The following is a 24,059-nucleotide window of genomic DNA, read 5'->3' on the forward strand; positions in this document are numbered from 1 at the left end:
CAGACACTAGGGTGGTTGTAATTCGTGGAACTGTGTTAACTTGCAGACAAAGCATGAAAAACAACTAGGTTTAGGTAAGTGTCACAACTCACAAGCCTAGCACGTGATAATGACAAGCCAGCCGATGTAGCCAGTCAAATAATATAGAGAAATTTTAAACATAAGCTTCTCGTTTTTGAGGACCATTGGGTGGTCAGTGGGGGAGTCTGGGGAAGACAGATGTGTTTGTTTGTGATCCCTTTGTGTGGGTGTAAACACGCTTGCTAAATTCTGGTCAACCTGGAGATTTTGTGCATAAATTGTTGGTAGAATATGCAAATTTGCAGACACAGATCATATGTGAAGTGATAAGTTGTATAAACAGCTCTATATTGATCCTTTTCAGACTATTTTATTGGGATTGTATGAAATCTTAAATGATTGCATGTGGTCCTTTTCTTGATTAGGTGGCAATGTGTTTGCTTTTAATGATTTTCCCTCTTGAGAGAGAGAGAGAGAGAGAGAGATCAGGTGGAACTTGTCTACTTTGTTGGAAGACGCGTGAAATATGTGGAGACTAACTTAATTATCGGTGATTGATAATAAAGATGTTGTCAAGGGTACCACCAACTTAATGATCGGTGATTGATGATAAAAGATACTTTCCCTTTTCCTTTTTCTTTTCCTTTTCCTTTTCCAAAAGATAATGACAGGGAGAAGAGAAGAAAAGAAGATCCATTCAGACAATTAGCTTTTATTGCTCAATATTTATGTAGAAGTTGACCAAATTAATTTCTCCTAAAGACTCAAAAAAACAAATAAATAAATTTGTGAAGCTTATTGTAAGTTGAGTAATGGAATATATTTATCATTTGATCTTATTTATATTCATTTGATATTTTCCATTCACTTTAAGATATTTTTTATTTTTAATAACTCCGTTTTATATTATCTTTGGTATATCATCACTTTTGGATACTTGTTATTTTTAATTTTTTAAAAAATAAAAAAAATTGATGAGCAATATCACGTTATTACAGTAGAATAGTAGTAAGATTATAGTGTAGTACGTAGAATTTTTCATAGTTATAAAAGGTTGTCAATCTAATATGTTTTAGTTGAAGAAACTTATTAATCCATCCATAGTTGATAGAGTAATGTTAGATACAATTTTAAAATGTGCATATCTCACACATTTAAAAAAAAATAGAATCCACATTGAAAAAATAGATTTATTTTTATGTGAGTCCTAAATTTGTCAACTTTTTTTAAATGGAGTATAGATGATTTGTCCACCTTAAGACTATATGAATAATTTTCATTTAAGATATATAATAAAAAAAGGTGATGGGGAGGATTTTTTTTTTTTTAATACATTTGGGGAAGGGGGGGTTTCGAACTCCAGACTTCCATTCAAAAGGTAGTTTTTCAATTAAAAAAAGAGTCGTGATACACCCGATGTATTCTCCCTAGAAGGCCAAATGCCTTTTTTCATACATTTTTTTTTTTATATCCTTAAACATTTAAAAAAAAAAATCACAATCTCATCAAAAAATACTTACTTAATTACTAAATTAAAAAAAAAAAAAAGTGTTGGTAGGCACTCTCCAATCTCGGGATCCCAAGCATTTTTGTCAAAACAATAAAAATGAAAAAAAGGAAAAAAGGGTGTGAATTTAATATGAGTAGGCCAAAAAGGCAAACAATGATATTGTTCACATCAGCTATATGGGAAACTAAGGAAAGAAAAAATTTATTCATCATTATTTTTCTCATCATCCTCTTATCATTTCATGATATAGCATTAAATGATAAGTTCACAAGTGAAACATAATAATAATCTCTAATTAACTAATACCGCATCATGAGATGATGAGAAGATTATAAGTAACATTACTCCAAAAGATGTAACATATTATGCTTATTCTAATTAATGAAATTGTTTAATCAAAAAATTATTAATGCATTTGTAATTATAAACTTAATCGTAATTAATTATTAATATTTATTGCAATTTAAATTGTTTTATAGCCAGGGACAAAAGAGTTTGTTTTCATTGGAATCCTTCCTGAATTTGCAGGTTTAAATAACATAAAAAATTGACCAATAAAAAGAAAAAATGAGAACAAAAGATAAGAGGAGTGGAAAAATGAGAACAAGAAAAGGAGGTAATAATTTCTTGAAATGAGTTATTCTATTATAAGTTGATATGTAGAACACATCATTCAATAACTTAAATGATAAGATTTAATTTGTAAAATTTAAATTTTAAAATTTATCTTCCAAATCAAATTATGTCATGTAAGTATTTTACTATCTGTGCTTTACACACTGGCTTGAGAATAAACTTTTAAGATTTAGATTTTAAATTTTATCTTCTAAATTAAATTATTTTATGTAAGTATTTTATTAGATGTGTTTTACATACAAATTTGAGAATAAAATAACTGTTTTTGAAAAATCAAAAATCAAAAATGTTTGGGATTATACTTGTAGGTCCAAAAAATGATAACCAGGAATCCTAAGGTGAACCTACCCTTGAAAAGAAGGTTGTTGGGTATTGATTCTCATTATATAAAATAAATAATAAATTTTTTTTTATTAGTTAAAATGTTTTTAGATAAATAGTTATTACACATAATATCATAGCAGAGGTCTTGAATTTGAACTCTAACTTTATATTTTATCCTATTTAATTAAATATTTTACGTGTTGGACTTACTAATTGAGAAGGAATCTAACTCACACGTAAAAAAGAGTATTAAGATATAAAATAAATAATAAAATCTATCTCTTTTTATTAATTAAAATTTTTAAAATAAATTATGATTTCACATTGATTTGGTCACGGAAGGGATTCAGAATTTTAGATCCATACGTCTCTAAACATTGTTTTTTGTCACGAGAGTACCAATGTCTTGAAGTGGGAGAATTGAGAAACATTAATATATAGTCCTCTCTCAAAAATAAATTATTTTTTAATAATTTCTAATAATGTTCATAGGCTTTCATTGAATGATCCAAGAACCACCTAGGAGGATGGAGGGCCACTACTTTTAATATGCTCAACTATCACACAAACGAATAAGAATTGGCCAGGTACTAGAGTACACAAATAAATATGATATATATATATATATAAGAAATAATATTTATAATTTCAAAATGTATAAATCACATGCACTTTTTAAAAAAAAAAACATGATTTACTATTAAAAAAATATTTTTTTTATATGAGTCGCAAATTTATCTTCTCTTAAAATGAGTATACAATACTTGCATACCCTATAACTGTATTTAACATTATTATTTATATATATGTGTGAAAAAAATGTATTACAAAATATTTTCTTTTTAATTTAGATTTTTTTTAAATTATATTTATAAGCCAGCATGAATAACACATTTAGGAAAGTGCTTACATAACATAATTTGTTTTAAAAGATATATTTTGAAATTTGAATATTACAGATCAAGTCATATTATGTGAGTGATGTGGATTGTGTATTCTACACAGATTTAAAACACAGATTTAAAAATAGAATAACTCTTTTTTTTTTAATGAGTTAGAGATCCAATAAAACAAATTATCATGTAAATGGGAATGGCGTGAACAGAGTAATATTTTATTTATGTTTGAGATGAATATTCATTCCCATTAAAATATGAATCTAACTTCAACTAAAATTTGAACCCAAATCCTTGATAGATATCACTAATAATAAACAATAGCCCATCAAAGAGGAGAGGAAAGGAAAGCAAGAGATTGTGAAGGGCTGTGATAAAACCAAGCATTATGACTTCATTCTAGGAGTCTGTAGCTAATGAGAGTTGGTGTCCATTAAATTGGGGAACATCGCAAGTGTTTGAGCAAAAAATGATCAATTTGGAGAAGAAGACACCCAATTTTCTCTTGATCCAACGTTTTCCAAATTTTGATGCAGCACCTGATCCAATGTAGTTCAAGATATCACTATTTATGGGGGCTCCTTGGTAATTGTACATTTAAATCTTAAAATTAAATTAATTAGGCCATGTGTTTCTCTAATACCACCACTAACTAATATCCAAAGTTCGAGCATTTTTTAATCAAAAATTCTATATATAATTATTTTTACGTATTTTTTATACATTCTATTAATGTGATTGATTACGTTATTTTTTTTATATATATAAAATAACTGAACTAAGGGACATTAATTTATGCAAACAGTTTACACATTGACGTAGCCAATCACAGGTCTCTACACAGCTAAGGGACTGAGCCTGACTACACCCTTTATTACTCAAACCCAAGCCCACAATGCCTTGGTCCACCACTGTGATGTACTGAACTGTGATATGGATTGGAGCTTTGCAAGTGGATATATAGAGCTGGAAATCCTCATAAGATCTCCACATGCGCAGCTTTGGGTATGGACGAAGATGGATTTTTCCTGTCCATTGTATGCGGTATTGGAAGGAGATTGATCCCTTACCTCAACTTTGTAGTAAGGAGGGAGAAGAATACCACACGTGCAGTGGGGGAAGGTCTTGCCTCCACCACACACTTCTTCACACCTACTACATCCATAATGAAGTGGTAAGTATTGCATGTGGTGGATGTCTTTTGCTTACATCAAGATGAAGATGAAGATGAAGCTGAAGTTATATCCCACCAACTTTGCGGTGAGACCTTTTAATTTATTATTTTTATTATTTTTCCTTTTTTTTTTTAATAATCTTAGTACCATTATTGATGATTGGGCACACGATGTCAGATGGTCATATCAACAATTTCCATCAAGGATTTAAGTGAATAGTATATTTTAAATTGAGATTATTTATGTAAAATAATATTACTTTTATAATAAATGTTATGCATCAGTCATTATTCACTCGTGCACTTTACATCTATAGTTTTTTTTATATATATATATAAAGTGTGAGGTGTAACACTCCGCTCCCGAAAGTCCGGAGAGTTAGCTCTTTCTACGTATAAATCCAAAAACAAAAATTTTAGAAAAACGGCTTGTTGTTCGACCTGGGTGTTACATCCTTCCCCCCTTAAGAAAATTTCGTCGTCAAAATTTGCTAGTACCACAAACGAGGCCTAAATATTTTTCCAACCCTACCATTTCCCTGCCTACCCCAATCTCTAATCATGTTATCAAACCTAATAGTCTAAAATTTTAACCCTCCAAGATTGAAGCTCGATGCCTCTCATCTTTCCTCTAGACATATATATTCGCGCTTATTGTATTGCTTATCAAACACCTCGAAAGATCTAAATCAAGTCTAAAATATAAACCTCAACCATGTAATTAAAGACCAAATAATAAATTCCAAATTCTCCGCATAATATAATAACCTCAAAAATATAATTAAAAACCTAAAATAATTTTGAACTCTCCACATAATCTATGAACATTATACAAATATCGAAATAAACTCTGAAACTATTATATCACCAAAATCACGCTTCCATTGCGCATTCTAACAACTTGTAGTCCTAAATACATTGTAACTCACGCACGTACATCTAAAATGAACTAACCCCACATTTAACCAGTCCATACATTCCTAACTCACTAGAGTCAAATTCACAAAATAAAACAACATGATTGTAGTGTCTAAAACATCAATATCACAAGTCTAGGCCTCAAGTTCCTAACCAAAACTCTTTCCAAAAAGTCGACCTAAAATCTAAACCTTAAATCATGTTAGAATCATTTCTTACAGTCCACAACATTACGCCTACCGGGACTAAAATTTCAAGTGTCTTAAAAAATCGTTTTCCTAAAATATGCAAAATCTCAAATCTCAAATTTCGTGGGACGTATTCCATAGGCCTGCAAGTGCAAAAACCTTACATATCATAAAAAGAAAAATCATATCCTGGAGTTCGCAGAATTAAATCACTTTTAAAGTATATACCATCTCTAAACCTCAAATCTCCAAATATTCAATCCATAAAATCTGAAGAATCTCAAACCTTAAATACCCACATAATCATCTCTTAGTCCTAAAATCTCTACACCACAATTCCAGAGTTACTTCCTAAATCCACTGATGTCTAAAACCTTATAAGTTATAGTCTGTAAAACCTCAAATTTGACTTTTGGTCAACTTATGTCAACTTCAAAACCTAAATCTTCTAGTCATGTCCTACAATCTGCAAAATAAGCCAATTAAATCTAAAACCTAAAATTTCCAAAACCTCAATCCATAAAGTCTGCAGAATCTCAAACTTAAAATATCCCCATGATCATCTCATAGTCCTCAAATTTCTATACCTCAAGTATGAATTTACTTCCTAAACCCACAGATATCCAAAATCTCAAATTTCATCAAAATCCTTATTATAGTATGCAGAATCTCGAACTTGTCTCTGATACCAACTGTAACGTCCTGTTCTCGGAAGTCTAGAGAGTTAGCTCTTTCTACGTATAAATTCAAAAACAAAAATTTTAGAAAAACGGCTTGTTGCTAGACCCGGGTGTTACATGAGGTGTTTTTCATATGATGTGAGGTAGTAAATAGTAACTAATGAAAAGAATTTTTCTACTTTTATAAGTTATTTTACAAAAATATCCCTCAATAAAAACAGAATTATGCAATATATATATATATATATATATATATATATATAAATAGTTGTAAGTGAATGATTTTCACCGAAAACGAATTTTAAAAAGCTTGGGTCTTAAATATGCACAATAAAAAGCTGGGTCCAAGTGTCAAAAGGAGAACAAAAAGTAGGTGGTTGTCATTAATCTCAAAAATATTATAAAATCTACCTAGGAAATTATGTGATTCGATCCGTAAATGCTTGTTTTTATCAGGTAATCGAACATGTCATGCTGGCTTGTTTTGGGATGAGGAATACCAAAGACTCAAGAAAAAAAAAAAGACTGAAAATTTACTGCCAACTTGAGTCTCAAAACTTCAGAAGATAGAGAACAGCCCAGATTGAATGCGTGTCTTAAACACTGAATTTAAAAAAATTATAGACATATTTATGGAATTTAATGAAATAATAAAAAGGTTATAGCAGACACTTTTTCAATATATATAAATTATCTTGTAATATTTCACAAGTCAAGAAAAGTAGTCTTGAAAGAAACTTTACATGAATAGAAGAAGCCTTACATGAAAAAAGAGCAGCTTCTCAACATCAATATGGAAACCTCAGTGATGATGACAACAAATAGATGAACAAATCATACATTATTTTGCCGGGAAATCTGTGGATCCGATCATCTAACCGTATTTTAAATCCCACCGGAAGATTTGAATAAACCCTCCTCCAAGATGATATAGGCTACCCCAAAAAAACTATATGATATATAAATAACAATAATAAGAAAGATAAAGATGGCATTGTCAAATTAGGTTTTGCCTGTTTTGAGCTTCTTAAAATCTCGGTCAGAGTCTTCATCATTCGCAACTCTAGTGCATGTTGTTCCTTGTTTGCCAGAGGGAACACCAATATCCTAGGGGAAAATGGTTGACAAATTTTAGGCACATTTACATAGTTCCTTGAAGATAGAAATTAAATTTTGCAGTAATTGTAGAAAAATTCCACTTGAAAATAGACTTCCAATACAAGAATTGCGGGATCAATATATACCTTAATGGCGGATACTCTACTGTTAGATCGCTTCCCAAGCTCAATTTGCACTGAGATACTGGCCCGCGATAGATCCACTCCGGAGTTCTGGAGTGCTTGTGTCAGAGTACTCAACAATCTGTTCAATACCAAAGATGCCTTCATTATCTTGATTCATAATCAACATGCTGTTACAAAATATGGTTCTCAAATTGGTTTTAACCTATAACAGTTGTTAGCATTGAAAAGTTACTATAAGACAATCCCCATATAGATCAGCAGAACAAGCAGATGCTTACAGTAAAAAGTGGCAGAATGACATTTTCGGTAACTAGAGTTCAGCAATATTTCATTGCACACGTGAAAAAAAGGTTTAATCCAATAATCTCCACCTTATAATGAATTAAAATAAAAATAAAGGCCTACGACTATGCAATGTTACTAGCACTTGTAAGTTGTGATAGCATCTTACAACCATGTTGAAAACATGATTGCAACTACAACATAGCCTATATATTCAAATTTTAAAAAAGGTGCTAATGAACACATGACGACATGAGTTGCATCTTCTCCCTAATATGCAGATTGCAGAACTGCTCATTAAGCTAAAGGCAAGATAGCCTAAAACCAAGATCAAAGGATGTGGTTCGGTGCAACTGTGCAATCGCCATCTGTAACATCTGACCTCAAATGAAAGGAGTCTGATTGCATGCTACAAGAATAATTGTACCCTAGAAATCATGCCTGACTTTTAGACTTTTTCATTACCCAAAGACCAAATCTGTGATTCAATAAAGTTTTTCAACTTTTCATGGTGTCTAATAATATTTATCTGACGTGAATCTGAGATATTAGGAAGCAAAGCGAGATTCAGAGTTCAAAGTAAATGTGCAAACTAAATAGACTTGCCTTCAAAAAAAATACAAGATGCACAGGCCAAATGATTATGAAAAATGCAAGATGCATATATCTAATGATTATGTAAATTAAACATACACTACCTTTGGGAGTACACACTTGAGATGCTAATGGTACCACCTTCAACAGTCAACTCTTGTTCTTTCAGCTTATCACTAGTAGTAATGCCCCCATTAGTGCCTGATCTCGTCTCACATAACCGTGGTTGAGGCTGAGACAGAATGTTTTCTGCATCCGATGCCAATTTAGAAAGGATTTCATGTACTGCAGCACTACTCTTGACTGTAGTGAAGAAGCTTGGTTCTGGTGACAAAGGAAGGGTCACTGCTTGATTGGTTATTCCAGGATGGTGATCCATCTGTTTAAAGGTAGTGGCAGCACTAATGTCAGGTTCAATTGGTTTCTTTTCACTTCCAGCAAAAGTTGGAGAGACGGAGATAGTTTTCTTATCAAACCTCCCAGCAAACATTAATGCAGGAGCAGACCCACTTACTCGAGATTGATCAACATGACTTTCAGCCTGCCTGTGATTGTTTCTCTGCTAGAAACAAGCAGACACCATCATATAATTTTTAGCACTAATATGAATTAATATGATCGGGCTTAAATTGAAATATAAATTCCCAAAATATATGATCATTATGTGTGCATGCATAGGTATACTTATATTTGGAGGCCCAACTCACTTCCGAAAGACATATTTCACCAGGTATATTTGGACACACACAAAATAAATAACTAAATACATATAAGAAGCAAAGAAATTTACCCATGGCATCAATTTAGCTGGCTCATGATTCCATCCTTGGTATGCCCCCTCATACTTCTCCACTTTCTCCTGTAAGAACTGAATGTACTCAATAACCTGCAAAAAGATTGAGAACCCCCAAATCCAACTGTTAGGACATTGCAAGGTGAAGGAAAGAAACCAAAGAACAAATTACTACAAAAGAAAAAGAGTCAAAGAATGGATTACTACAAGAGATTGGTTTACCTCAAATAAAAAGGATGCCTTATCTCTCTTTTGGTCGCTAAGAGGAATGAGTTCTCGCAGCATCTGAAATCTGCATTGTTACCATAAATAATATAAGATGTCAGCAACAACCCCATTGGTCGGTAAATCAACTAATTGCCTCCAATAACAAGGTCCGTGTCAATAAACTATGCTCCAACAAAACCTTTGTATTTTTTGTTTAACTTGAGCGAATGATGTGATTATTTATGAATGAAACAAGAAGTTTCTTTGAAAACACAAATAGAAAACATGGAAATCACATCTGTCCAAGTATGCAAAAAAGGATTTGTGAAATTTAGCTTAAAATGAAAATATCAGATAGTAATAGCTATGGATGTTTTTACTATGTTTCTAAGGAAGTCTGGAAGTCGAGGAAGGCAAGTAGATACAATCATGCCTTTGTTTCTTTCCTATCACTGAAATGTTCTTTTCTGAGATTGTGTTCAAAATATCACAATGAATTAAAGCTTTTTCTTTGGTAGCCCTGTTTATGCATTCAATACTATAAAAGAATGTGTATAAATGATTTGTGTCTGCTTCCTCTATGTGATGTAATTATAGTATTATACGTGTGTTAAATGATGAGTGAAAGAGAGGAAAAGAAGCAAAGGAACCAAAAGGGGTAGAAAGGGAAGGAAACTGATATGATGTGTAGAAACACATGGAGAAAATACTTACTTTATTCATTGATGTACCATCGTATATATACACTACATACAATTGACAACTATACCCTCACAGGTTACACTGATTACAACCATGCCCTTTAACATGATGTATGAATGAATGTCAACGGATTTTAATGTTTTCCTTGGCTTTTGACTGTTGAGGAATAATGGTACCAGAGGATGATGGGTAGATGGCAAGCTATCTTTTATGGTCAGCCAAGAATGGCTCACTCGAGTGCACCTAGTTTATCAAGTGATGTCCATCTCCTTGACTAGGTTCCACCTACGGCCGCAAGCATGAAATCATAATCTTTGAGACCGCCAACCCTTACACACAATGCATCAATGTGTGTTGGCCACCCAGAGATTAGAGGAAAATGATTTATAATGTGTGAATGCTATTAAACTACATACTCGTTCCTTCAAAAGTGAAAACTTAGTTATAATCTTTGTGTTGAGGGAAAAATTAGTTGGTTGGCATATTCTTGTGAAAACCTGTGTAAAATTGTGTTGTAACAAGTGTTAAAGCGGTGTAACATGAAAAGGCTCAACACAGCTCAATTGGCACTCGACTGGCACTCGAGCGGAACCTTCCAGAGAGGTTCGCTCGATGTGCGCTCGACGCAACGCTCGAGCAGAACCCATTCAGAGAGGTTCACTCAATGTGCGCTCGACGTGGCACTCAAGCAGAACTCTTCCAGAGAGGTTCGCTCGAGCTGTTTCTGAAAGACAACGTGCCCTCGACTTGCGCTCGACACCTCGCTCGAGCCAATGTTCAAAACAACTTAAAATTCAAGGTTTTGAGCGCCGTGATCAACAGGGACTATATATAGAACAGCTTATTTCTGTTCTTTTGGTGTGACGAAATAGAGCAAAAACCCTATTTGCTTCAAGAGCCATAGAGAGAGTCTTCCCCACCTTGTGAATCTCCCTTGGACAAACACATCTCCACCACACCACACTCAAGATCAAATCTTATTCAAAGTCCATTGAAGTGGACGTGTTGATTGGCCGGAAGAGTCCGGAGCTGCTGTTGATGCAGAAATAGAGAGGTTCTCGTGGGAAGCTATAGAAAGCTCGGAGTTCCGGCACTACATGCTTGTAGAGATCGAGTGGGTCACTTGTGATGTTGCAAGCCAAGTTTAGCTACTACAAAAGTTTTGTGAGTGTCTCTAAATTAGTTGTAACAAACTTTTTCTATAGTGAATTTTAGGTGGTGCCTTACACCCGGAGTAGTTTTAGAATTTGAAGACGTTCTTCAAATGAGTTTCCACTTCATGATCAAAATCATTGTGTTGATTATTTATGTTATTTGATTAACTATTTGTTTGTCTATATTTTTTAAAAGACCTTCAAAATTAGATTACACATATTCACCCCCCTCTAAGTGTAGTGATTGGTAGAACTACTGCTTTTTCACTTTGAGTATTCAACTCATTTTGTTTTTATGTTTTAAACATCTCAGGTATCGGGGAGATTGAAGATGGGTTAGCAAGCCAAAGTGTTATCTTATTATTAGAGAGCTTTATTTATGATGGCTTTTATAAAATTGAGAAACTTTATCTACTTTTCAGCTCATGGGTTTTGTTATACTTGCTAATGTTTAAGTTTTATTAATGAGATTTTCAGTTATATTTGAGTTCTTTATGGATCTCTTATAACTTGGCTTATGGATTGGAAATGAAAGTAGCATATCTGACCCGGAAAGGGGTCTTGCACACTATCAATCTACCCCCCAAGTACAATGAACCAAAAGAAAGTTCATGAAGCAGATAGTTCAAACTCCCGGGCATTCTATTCATTGTGAAACACGGTACTGTGTTTATTGAAAAAGAGAAAAAATACGTTGATGATTACACCTTTGATGCAGGAATTGGTTGAACTGATCTTTGTATAGCGATACATCACAAATAATATGCATGAAGATGAGGAAAAGTATAAGAAAATTAGAAGTGAAAGAACATTAAACAAGCAGGGATCAGCAATGCTTAATCACTATACAAGTTTAAAATAAATTCAAAATGCAAACTCTCAGAAACATGCAACAAATACAAAGATAAAGCTATAAACCGGAAAGAGGCTTCCAATGTGAGGGAGGAAAACATGCCTGTCATTGATTTTGCTCCTTCTACGCTGTTCCGTGGCAGAATGCTTCGACCGTGGCGTGTTAGCCTTCTGATCAGAGATTTTCCCGTCCACCTTTACCTTTAATTCCCCTGTATAAACTCACACTTCTTCAAATCAAATGAAAAGGAGGGAACCAAGAGCAATCTTTTTTCTTGGGAAAAAAGAGCAGCAATCTTTTGTATGGCATATTACACTGGCTATGATTCCTGGAGTAGTGGTACGCGAACAAGTTTAAGAAGTGATGGAACCCGAGCAGGTTTATTTGACAATACCTTCGTGGGTAGTAGCGACTACAGCAGAGGGCTCTTTCTTTGGGACAAACGCCTCTTCTTCATCGTCCAAATCATCTTCCAGGGTAATACCCTTGGCGGATGTTATCACGTCTACGAAGCTCTTGTTGTTCTGCTCCATTGCCCTGTTTACATTCCCATAGAAGTCTGTCACCCCTTAGTTCGTTAAACCAAAAAGCAGCGAATAAAATGAAGAGATAAAGCAGGAGAAAATGACTGACTCGGAGGAAGAGAGAGAGCTGAAGCTGTTGCGGTGGTGGTTGTTCGTAGACGACTGTGAAGGCCCCTCCACCTTTGTCCGTTGCCGCAACTTCGGCCCTGCCTCTGTCAATGCCGAAGTAGACGACGTGACAGACAATCAGTCAATTTTTATCATTATTATACGAAAAATACTATAGCTATAAAGAATTACGCAAAAATAATCCATAAACCGACGTGGATTAACGTTCTTCATATTTTAATTTGGATTGGCAAGACCGGTTACTGGAGGAGAAATGATAATTACAATTCTATAATAACTTTTTTACAACTAGCGTAATACAGTAATATTATTTTAATATACTAAATTACCTCGTGATTTCGTCCTTTCAATCATATCGCTATGTCTTTTTTTTTATTTAATAATTAAAAAATTATTATTAAAAACTTTACAGATTTGAGAGTGAGATAGAGAATTTTATATTTTATTTTAAAATTTAAAATATTATATTTTAATATTATTATTGTGTTGAGATTTGAAAAAGTTGAATTAAAATTTAAAAAAATTAAATTATTTATTATATTTTGTATAGGAATTTAAAAAATGTATAATGATGAAATGACTAATCCTATCTGTTAATACCAGGTGAAACCGTGTTATTAAGGACTACTAATCCTAATACACAAAGCATGATAGTGGGCACCGGCCAAATAAAAAAGAGAATAATAAAGTGTACATATAAATGACTGTTACAGAATTAAAGTAGTATATGTAGATCGCGACTCCTAGTAGTAGTGATTGTGACAAAAATTATAATAATATATAGCAGCCACAGAATTTTGAGGTTAGACCAAAGATTTTTCCACGTGAGAAACATTTTATTAATCCGTTCTTTTCATTTTTCTCCGTGGTGCATGGTTGCATGTCCATACAAAGCCAGCTAAAATTATGGGGTGAGTGGATAGCCAGACAAAAGCCGGAAAAGAAGAGCGGAAATTCGAACAAGTGAGACTGTGAGAGTGGCAAATTGACTGTTTTTTTATACGAATTGCATGCATGAATGTCTAACGTGAAAACAAAACCGTGAATATAAACCACGACCATACCTCTTACAGCGGGCTTTTCTCCCATGTTCTCCTTCCTTTTCTTTCCCTTTTTCAACGCATGAGATTCTTCCCACAACGTGAAACCACTGGCTGTATAAGAAGTACTGCAGTTGGAATTCTCATCATTCCAATCCGAACTCCCTGCTCGTGCCACCGTATATATTGACCCATCTGGCTTAGGAACCGACGTTTGATTAAAACAGGAAATGTGACTTATACTGTAAGTCCCAATTCCTCCCGGGAGAATCTGCTCGTCCAAAGGAGGTGGAGCTGGCGGTGGTGGCCTTTCCACAGCTGATATCTCAACCACGGATTCTTCCTTCGCGCCGGTCTTTCCTATCCGCTCTAGTGGTTGTAGAAAATCATGAGTTTTGAGGTACCCTCCTGCATTTTCATGAATGAATAAACAAAAAGCTCCTAGCTATTTAGATTCAGGTGACACTAAAATCTAAAGACTGTAAATAACATGTTTTTGGCCACAAGAAGGTCATCAGGGACTTCACTGACATGTAATGGCGTGATTTGTAGATGGTGAAAAATATATGAAATTATATTTTGCGCACAAAATGGATCAATAAAAACTATATGAAATTAGCTGCCCAAAAAACTATAGATCAAATATAATTTTAGATAGAAGTAATGCTCATGTTAAACTATGATGATATCTGCGTGGGGAAACTTAAGTGATCATGAACAAGAACGTAAATGTTTTTGGTGAAGGTGAAATAATGAGTTGAATTGAGATGAGATGAGAGTAAGTTGAGTTGAGATAAAAATTGAAAATTGAATAAAAATTGTTAGAATATTATTTTTTAATATTATTTTTATTTTAAGATTTGAAAAAGTTAAATTGTTTATTATATTTTGTTTGAAAGTTTATAAAAATTAAAATGATTAAATAAAATAAAATGAGTTGAGTTAAGATAGTTTTTTAATCCAAACAATGCCTTAGCCCGTTATAATTGATGGAAACAAGACTGTTAATCCAAGAAAAATTATATTATAATAATATTATAACTTTATAATATTTTTATTCAATTTATTTTCTCCTTTTCCAAAATTCTATAAATATAAACTTAAATCATTTTATTATTATTTACTAAATATTTAATTACTATTCACTTATTATTTTATCTCACTATAGACAGTTAATTAACCCCCCTAGCAAATATGCACCTAAACTGAAGTCCGGATGCATGATATGATCCAATTAAATATAGAGAAATGATACTTACAATCGTGAGTGTGTAAGCGCCGTGTAGTCGCTTTGAAAAAAATGAATAAATATAATATTCATATAAAAAAAAAATTAATTTTTTAATAATATATCTCACTCTTTTTCAAAACGATTGTATAACATTTATGTATTTCACGACTGCATGTAATATTACTCTTAAATATAATACATCATATCGTCTAAAAATCTGTATGGGTCCCATTACAACCCCACCCGACCCAAGACAACCCATTATCAAATTTCATAAAAGGGACACAATTTGTTTTTAATCTTTTACCAACCATATTTTAAATAAAGAATATTTTAATAAAATAATATAATTTTATAAAAATATTTTTATTTGAAAATATAATTATAAATAATAATTTAATAAAAATAATTGTGTGCTATAGAATTTACAACCTGGCCCGCTTATTCATGGCCCTGATTTATCATTCAATGCTCGTCACGTGTCCGCACAATGGCAATGTGTGACGGGTACGTGTCAATAAATTTACGGGTTCCTCGTCCAATAATTTTTCTAAATATAAGATTTAGGTTGCGAGTGAGATAATTTTAGATATTTTGTAAAGAGTAAGGTTATATATAATTATAGAATATGTAAATATTATGTAATTTTTTTTTAAAAAATAAAATTTATTATTAAAAAATTAATTAAGTAGATTTTGTATTAATTAATTTTTTTTAAAGTGATTATACGATATTTGTGTATGATTATAAATATTAATTTTTAAAATAATAATAAAATAATAAATAATAATAAGGTATTCTAAAAATATATGAAATATTTTCAATATCCAAACTAGACTACGTGGGACACATGTTATATAAAAAAAAAATTGTCATTATCTCTCTTCAATACACCTATTTTTATTATGTGTTTTTTTAATAAATATGTAGTATAAAAATAATAAATAGAAGAACTCAAACTCAAATTTAAAGTTTAAAGTTCGTGGAGATTGGAGAACATAGAATCTTTTTTTTTTCATTTTAATTTTTTAGAATTTTGAAAACAGCATAAAAGAGTTAAAAATATTTAAAAAATAATATTTATAATTTTAAAGTGTATAATTATTACACATTTTTTTTAAAAATAAGATAATTTTAAAACTTACATAAAAAAATATTTTTTAATAATAAATTATATTTCTTTTATAAAAATTACGTAAGACTTACTCGTTCTAAATTTGTATATAACGTTATTCTAAAAATATTTTTAAAAAAAATTACTAACCATTCGTATATTATATATTTGTTTATTATTATTATTATTATTATTATTATTATTATTTTATTAAATATGTAATGTAGAGATAAAGCATTAATAAATAAATAAATAAAAACAGATAAGTGTGTGCCGTAGGCAAGAGGTGAGAGAGTACCTTGGGAAGGTGGGCTTGGATCTTCTTGGACATCAGAACGACTGTAAAGTGACAGAAAGTCGTGTGTTGGTTTTCGTCCTGTACCCCATATTTTTTTATTTTTTTACAAAAAGGAAGAACAGAAAACATTTTCCATGTTACTTTTCCGAAATGTTATTCAGTTATATCGACGAAACAAAAATTGGAAAACGAAAACTTCTGTTCCGAAAATACCCTCGGTTTTACTGGGACGTGGTTGAGGATGCTCCATCCACGGCGCAAAAGGATTTTCCCGATGTGATTCTTTTTCCTATAATTCGACCGAATTAAGAAAACATATATCCTTCCGAAATGAAATTCTCACGGTGATTGAGTGAATTCTCCGTCAAATGATAGATGAATCCTTTCGAAATTTCGGAACTCAAAAGCCATATCCTTATCGGTTCTTCTCAGATACTTGTAGTGTAGAACAACAGAATCTTCTCGGACAATTTACGCCTCCGCTACGAGATCAGAGAGGCGCATTCATTTCCTGGAAGTAATCGGATTATGATTTGGAAGATGAAAAGGATGTAATTGCTCTGAAGCAAAGCCGGGAAACGGAAAATCGAATCACAGAATTCAGTGAATCTGCAATCGGAATTACCGTATGTTTAAATCACATTAAAATCCTCAAAAATAAATTTCAGCAAGAAAGAAAAAAAAAAACTAGTAAGAAATACGAGAAATTCAAAGTGGAAAAGGTATGGAAAGAAAGATCCATAAGATAAAAGGAAAATGATTGCTTACTTTTTTATCTGAATCATAAGAATTGAAGTGCATTTTCAGCCTCCAAGCGCTCAGCAAAACGAACTGGATTTGAATCCTTTTACTTAACTCTCTCTCTCTCTCTCTCTCTCTAAAACGAGCAGTGCGGCGAAAGGCTGGGCCTCGGGTCTGGACTCTCTCTCTCTGTCTGTTTGTCTGCTTGGTTCAACATCTTTTATACAGTTTCTTCCTTTCTGCGTTTTCGCTCTTTTAAAAAACAAATTAATAAAATTAAATAAAATCAGTTGGCTTGTGCAGCTGTGCTCCGTTAGGTTACAATGCCGTCTGATTAACGTCGTTTTGGTGGGGAGACGGCGCTAGCTTTTTTTATCACGGCCTATAACATACCCTTGAAAAAAATTCCTACCATAAAAATTGGTTTTTTTTTTTTTTTGTGTGGTCGATATTTTTATAAAAAGTTTGTGTGAAATTTATCTATTTTAAATTTATACTTAACATTGCTCATATTATTATCAAATAGGACACAACTAGGACTTACATGAAAAAACTTGGTAAGCTCTATTTTTTATCAAATAGATTGTATGGGATTTGGACATTCTAAAATTGTAACTAGTATTATTTTTTATTTATATGATGTAATATATTTTTAAATAATTTTTTATTTAATAATTTATAGAATAATTTATTTACTACATCACATTAATTAGTGTGATTAGAAATAATAACTATATAATGAACTACTTTAGCGTAGGATCTAAGAAGAATAGCGTTTGATGAGCAGCTGAACTAATAAAAGAGAAATACTTAGGTCTCGTTTGCTTATACGGATAAGATGAGATAAGAAATATATGAATAATAATGAGATAATTTATATATATTATTAAAATTATTTGAGTTAAGATTTTATGAGCTTTTAGAAAATAAAAGAGAAAAAATTAAATAAAAAAATTATAAAGTTAAAAGAGGGTTAGGAAGTTTTTTAGGATTTGAAAATATAGAATTGTTTGTTGTGTTTTGTTTGGAAGTTTGAGAAAGTTGTAATTATTAGATAATTATTAGATGAAAAGTCAAAAATTTGAAATTAAATTTTTTTTATTTGAATAGTGTTTGAATATTCAGATAAGATGAGATAGGATGTGATGAAATGGTTTCAAAGGTTTGTGAAACCAAACCGTCTCATCTAAGGTCCTGTCTAGATAGTGAGTTGAGATAAGATAGTTTCAGATGAGTTAAATAAAATATTGTTATAATATTATTTTTTAATATTATTATTATTTTAAGATTTGAAAAAATTGAATTGTTTATTATATTTTGTGTGAGAATTGGATAAAGTTATAATTATGAGATAAGATAAATTGAAATCGATTAATTCTAAATCCAAACTTGGCCTATAAGTCTTATAAAAAAATTTAAATTGATTTGATTTGATTCAGTATCTTAGATTATAAACTTTATATTATAAAACAAATTTCATGTATCACGTTGAATCAAATTAATTTATAGATTTAATTTTATAAAATATATTTATATAAATAAAGGAAAGTAATTCACGTAATAAAGTGTGGTCCAATGTTTGTACAAAAACAGAAACATTATGGGATCACGGAACTCAATGATGTTTGATGTTTTCTACGTGGTTGATACTTTGATTGGTTTTCAATGTTTGTTCGGCAATCCCGATTATTTATTTATTTATTTAATGTTTCAGCGATCCCATGACAAAATCCTCTCTGCCGACTTTGTCATTTGTGGATAACGAAACCACGAGAGTAAAGATTCTGAACAGCAGATATCTAGTCACGTGAATTTGGAGTGAAACAAAGTTAGTCTTATGGGGGTTAGAGTAATAATATTTTTTTTTTATTTTAAATTTATCACTTTTTAATTAATCAATGAGATTTGAATAAAGAATAAATAATAATAATAATAATAATATATTATTTATATAGTGACATATACCATCCTATATAATATCATATATTAGAAAAGATATAAAAGATTATAATTAATTTAAAAATCATAAACATTCAACTATTAATAATCTTTACACAATTATATAATAAGATCTATATTTTTTTAAATTAGTCGCTTACCTATCACTTCTCTAAATAACTTTTTTTGGTAATTTGTTACAGGATAATGTGAGAATGATATCTTGAAGCTTCTATACCATCTATATAGCATAATTTGATTTATAGGATTTAATTTATAATGTAAATAATGTGTAATGTAGAAATATTAAAATAGAGTTATTCATAAATAAATAAAAAAATTCTGAAAAATGAGAGGCAAGAGAAAGAAGGGATTTGATTCTTTGACATATGGGGCAGTAAGGGTTGACTTCATCCTTCCGGTCCAAAAGAAAAGAAATATAAGATGAATTAGTAATGGACTTACAACTAAAATCGCACTTTATTTATAATTCTTAATAAAATAATATTTTTTAAATATTTAAAAACAACAAATCAAAATAAAGAGAAATTATATTTACAATTGTAGAATGGGCAAGAGCCGCATAATTTTTTTTAAAAAAATGAGTAAATACGATTCTTACATACTTCACTATTTTTCAAACAGATTGCACGGTCTTTACATACTTCACGACTGTATCTAGTATTAATTTAAGATAATAGTTAAACTAAAATTTAAAAAAATATATTATTTTTAGATGAAAAATCTATTTATCATTCCCGCACACAATACTTTTTTCTCTTACCAATAGGTAGTATTTGAATATTAAGTAGAAAATTTTAATTAGTTTAAAAAGAATAAAATTTAAAGAACTTACAAAAATAAAGATGATGAATAGTAAACTCATTTAAGATTGACAAAACAAGAGATGATAGATGGTGAGTATAGAAAAGGGCCTTGGATGAACGTTAGGGCACATATCCCTACCAAAATGGTGGCCGTTACAGTTGGTTTGGAGGATGATGGGATCCTGAAAGACAGAGAGGAGTCACGTGCTGTGGCTCTTCTGCCTTTTGCAGATTGTGCCGCAAAAACCGGAGTCCTCATTTCGATCTTTCATCTTTCATTATCTATCTCGCAGCATCGAGGCCTTCTCCATGTGCCCCTCCAGAGTCCAATCTCTCTCTCTCTCTCTAAATTTTTGTTGTTAATGTTGTTACTTGTATCCGGTCTTAGGATATATGTCGGGCCCACTTCCTTTAAAAAAAATTAATGTTATATAATAGATAAATTTGTACTCATTAAAAAAAAAAATGTGATTTATCATTAAAAAATAATTTTTTCATATAAATTTTAGATTTATTCAATTTTTCTCAAATAGAATACGTGAAACTTGAACGCATATCTTAAGACTGTAAATATTATTTTTCTTTTAAAAAAACTGAGGTCTACCATGAAAATTTTAAATTTTTTACATGAATCTCATATTTCTTTTACTTTTTTCCAATAGAGTGCATGAGACTTACAAATTCTAGAACTGTATAAATCATTTTCCGTTGAATTAACTTTTTCTATGCTAAATTTCTAATTAGAACTAATATTTATTTTAGTTTTATATATGGAAATAGCAGGCGTTGGGGCTTTTTTTCTTTTCAAAATACAATATTGAGTAAAATCTCGAATATGCAAGTAGGTCTTAGAGGAAGTACTTCATGGGATAATTTCAAGGCAGCTCATCATATATATTATATAGTAAGGTGCGGTAAAATAAGAAAATAACAAAATCAAAACCATGATTTGGTGTACATTTAGTGATGAGAAGATGACAAGCATTCACGTATATAGCGGTTTCCATAAACTCTATACATAGATAAAATTTGGAGAACACGGCACTCAATTCATAATTAAGTTGTACCATATCATCATCATCATCATAATGCTTTCACTCTCTTAAAGAAAAAACTTACTCATCATCTGATCTTTTATCATTATCTTCTCATTATCTCATGATGTGGCATTAAATAATAAGTTTACAAGTAAAATATAATAAATAGTTTCTGATCATCTAATATCACATCATGAGATTATAAAAGGATAATGAATAGCATTACTCGAACGTAATAAAGTCAGTCAAATATAAATTTAAAATAATTTACAGAATTTGGTACATATGTGGCTAAACATAGGAAGTTTCTCAATAATTTTTTTTCTCTTTTAAAAATGCCATGAGCTTGCTAGCTCTATTTATAGTGACCCAAAATACAAGATGTTAGCTTCATTTATTTCCTATATCAACTCTCATCTTATTAATTGGTATCAAATGATCTTATAAGATAAAATATTCAAATTTTTAAGTCATAACAAAAAATGAAACAATATAATTAAAACGAAAGACCCTACGAATTGATTATTAGAGAATTATTCCTTATGGTAGTTTCACATATTTCTTAAATCTAATGCCATCTCACTTGATTAAGTGTAATCTATATCTAGTAGCTATTATATACACTACAACAGAAAGGCTCTTTAGGGACGAAATTTTATAGTCATTTCATTTTGGGACGAAAAAAATTCGTCCCGATCTTGTTCAAACAACACTGTCCCAATAGATATATTAGGACAAAATTCACAATTTCATCCCAAAAAATATCTTTTAGGACAAATTTTAAGGAAATCGTTAGAAATTTCTTTTGTTACGATTGAAATTCGTCCCAGAATATCGTTTGAACCTTTACAATTTTACGTTCGAACATGATTAATTTGTTTGAACGATTGCAAAATACGTTCGAACAAAAATAAATTATACACACATTCGAATGGTATAAATTTAGCTTTCCGTTCGAACGTTAAAGGGGCAGATCGAACGATATAAGCGTTCGAATGGTAGAAGTTATGTTCGAACACTACGAAAATAAATGGGGTTCGAACGTTATGTGATCGTTCGAACTCTACGAAAATAAATGGCGTTCGAACGTTATGTGATCGTTCGAACGCTACGAAAATAAATGGCGTTCAAACGTTATGTGATCGTTCAAACGATTTAATAAATTGCGTTCGAACTTTATGTGGTCGTTCAAATGATAACTATTTTACTTAAACTCAATAATAAAAAATCAAATAGACATTCATAATATTTGAAAAAATACATTAGAAACTGTTTAATACTCACAAAAGTTTTATAATAAGTGCGAACTAAATAAATAACCGTGAGACTGACATTGTTCGTACATAAATAGATAATCCCAAAATCTGTACGCAAAAAACCATCAGTTGCTTGGAGGCTTGTACTGTTGCATAAGCTGCTGCATTTGGAGTTGCATCTGTCTTTTAAACTCTTCTTGTTGTTCTTCATGTTGTTTGAGGCGCATCTCCATGTCTGCTTTTTTTCCAATTGAGCATCTAACTCATGCTGCCTTGCAGTCAATTCTTCGATTTTAGAATTCACATTCTCTTGCGCTATAGAAGTTATAAATGCAAACCCGGAAGAAGAGGAAGAGAGAGAAGGCTTTATACAGCTACTCAAACCCCTCAAATATCCTGAATGTTGGCCCAAGACTTGTGTAAAAATATCAATATCACTTGTTGAGAAATTTTGATCTGATTTAGATTCAGCACATAGGGCAATCATTTTATCCTAGACATATATAAGATAAAGAATTAATATAGTCATAAATATTCTAATATATTTAATTAAAACAGGTTACTTACATAATTTTCATGGGTATCAGGATGAGTCCACTCTCCATTACGATCAGTGTGCGATACATCATATAATTTTGCCAAGTCCTAATTGGTATCTGAATCTTGCTACAATAAATATGTGTTAAAATATAAAGTCATTATGATTCATCCAAATAATTAACTATATCCAATGAAAAAAATAGCAATATCAATTTCTTAGATAGGCGATAAAAAGATCTTGAACTTGCATGATGATTAATTTTTAATTTTGATCTATTTTTTTTGTTTATAGAACTTTGCTCCTGCAAAAAAATTGAAAATATTATAAAGCGAAATGACAAATAGGACAAGTAAAATAATTAAATTTAATTATACCTGATATGATGAATCCTCAAACATGTCACAAAGTTTTTCTCACTCAGAAAGTCAGACATCTTGAAAAGGATGTTGGCGTGCATCTTCTTTCTTTTCAAACTTATTATAATGTTCATGATACCTCGCCTTATATTTGCGGAATGCATTACTCATAAGCTCTTCCACAGTTTTACGCTCATCTTTCCGACCAAAATTTAATTCGAAATCATCCTTAAAAAAAATAGTCACAAACATATTATCATTTATAATATTCTAAATTTAAGTAAAATATAGAAATTTATTCTACTAAATCAATGTTTTAAACATTACTAAACAACGCTTCTTGATAAGCTCTTTAACATCTTGGAAGATTTTCTTCCATGAAGTCGTTGCCAAATGTGCATAAGTTCGTGTAAGAGCACCCACATGCGATACAAGCTAAGCTGCTGGTTGTCCTTCTCCTCTGGTATGTTCGTCAGGAATATTAACCTTAATCTTACCCCATCTTACGATATTTTTCCAACGTCACCCCTCTAGTGATGCCTCGATCTTGACGAGATTGTATTGTACACTCTATAAAATATAATATTGTAATCAATCTCTATTATATGTCTATTATAGGACCTTAATTAATAACTTTTATGAGCATTAGATTTTTACCTTATTCTATAAAGACAATCTCTAATGGTGAGTCTGAATGAGAGCTAGGAACAGGTGGAAATGGGTTGCAAACTTCGTTCCTCTTTGGTGGCATAATTTCAAACTACTGATATATTCAATAAGTAAAATATTTGTCATCAAGTGTAATATTAACACATAATTGGTCAATCATAATCTATATCAGTTTCATTTGA

General features: G+C 31.2%; 1 protein-coding gene across 6 annotated transcripts; it reads right to left on the minus strand.

Annotated features, from left to right (window-relative positions):
- Positions 1-7,019: 7,019 nt before the first annotated feature.
- Positions 7,020-17,463, minus strand: LOC108986693 (transcription factor BIM1-like). 6 transcript variants are annotated; one of them, XM_018959400.2, is made up of 13 exons: positions 17,281-17,462; positions 16,726-17,121; positions 16,513-16,590; positions 13,894-14,277; positions 12,810-12,912; positions 12,571-12,713; positions 12,279-12,387; positions 9,483-9,552; positions 9,258-9,353; positions 8,982-9,029; positions 8,572-8,846; positions 7,592-7,709; positions 7,020-7,454 (listed from the first exon to the last, which is right to left on the minus strand). In XM_018959400.2, the coding sequence occupies exons 2-13, from the start codon at positions 16,760-16,762 to the stop codon at positions 7,350-7,352; spliced, it is 1,566 nt and encodes a 521-aa protein (XP_018814945.1). In that variant the 5' UTR covers positions 16,763-17,121; positions 17,281-17,462; the 3' UTR covers positions 7,020-7,349. The 6 variants fall into 6 exon arrangements, with proteins under 6 accessions (XP_018814945.1, XP_018814946.1, XP_018814942.1 ...); XM_018959401.2 differs by having other exon boundaries at positions 8,982-9,026; positions 17,281-17,461; XM_018959397.2 differs by having other exon boundaries at positions 8,572-9,029; positions 16,726-17,023; positions 17,281-17,463.
- Between the last annotated feature and the right edge of the window lie 6,596 nt (positions 17,464-24,059).

Source organism: Juglans regia, chromosome 15, assembly GCF_001411555.2.
Source record: "Juglans regia cultivar Chandler chromosome 15, Walnut 2.0, whole genome shotgun sequence".
Taxonomy (NCBI): Eukaryota; Viridiplantae; Streptophyta; class Magnoliopsida; order Fagales; family Juglandaceae; genus Juglans; species Juglans regia.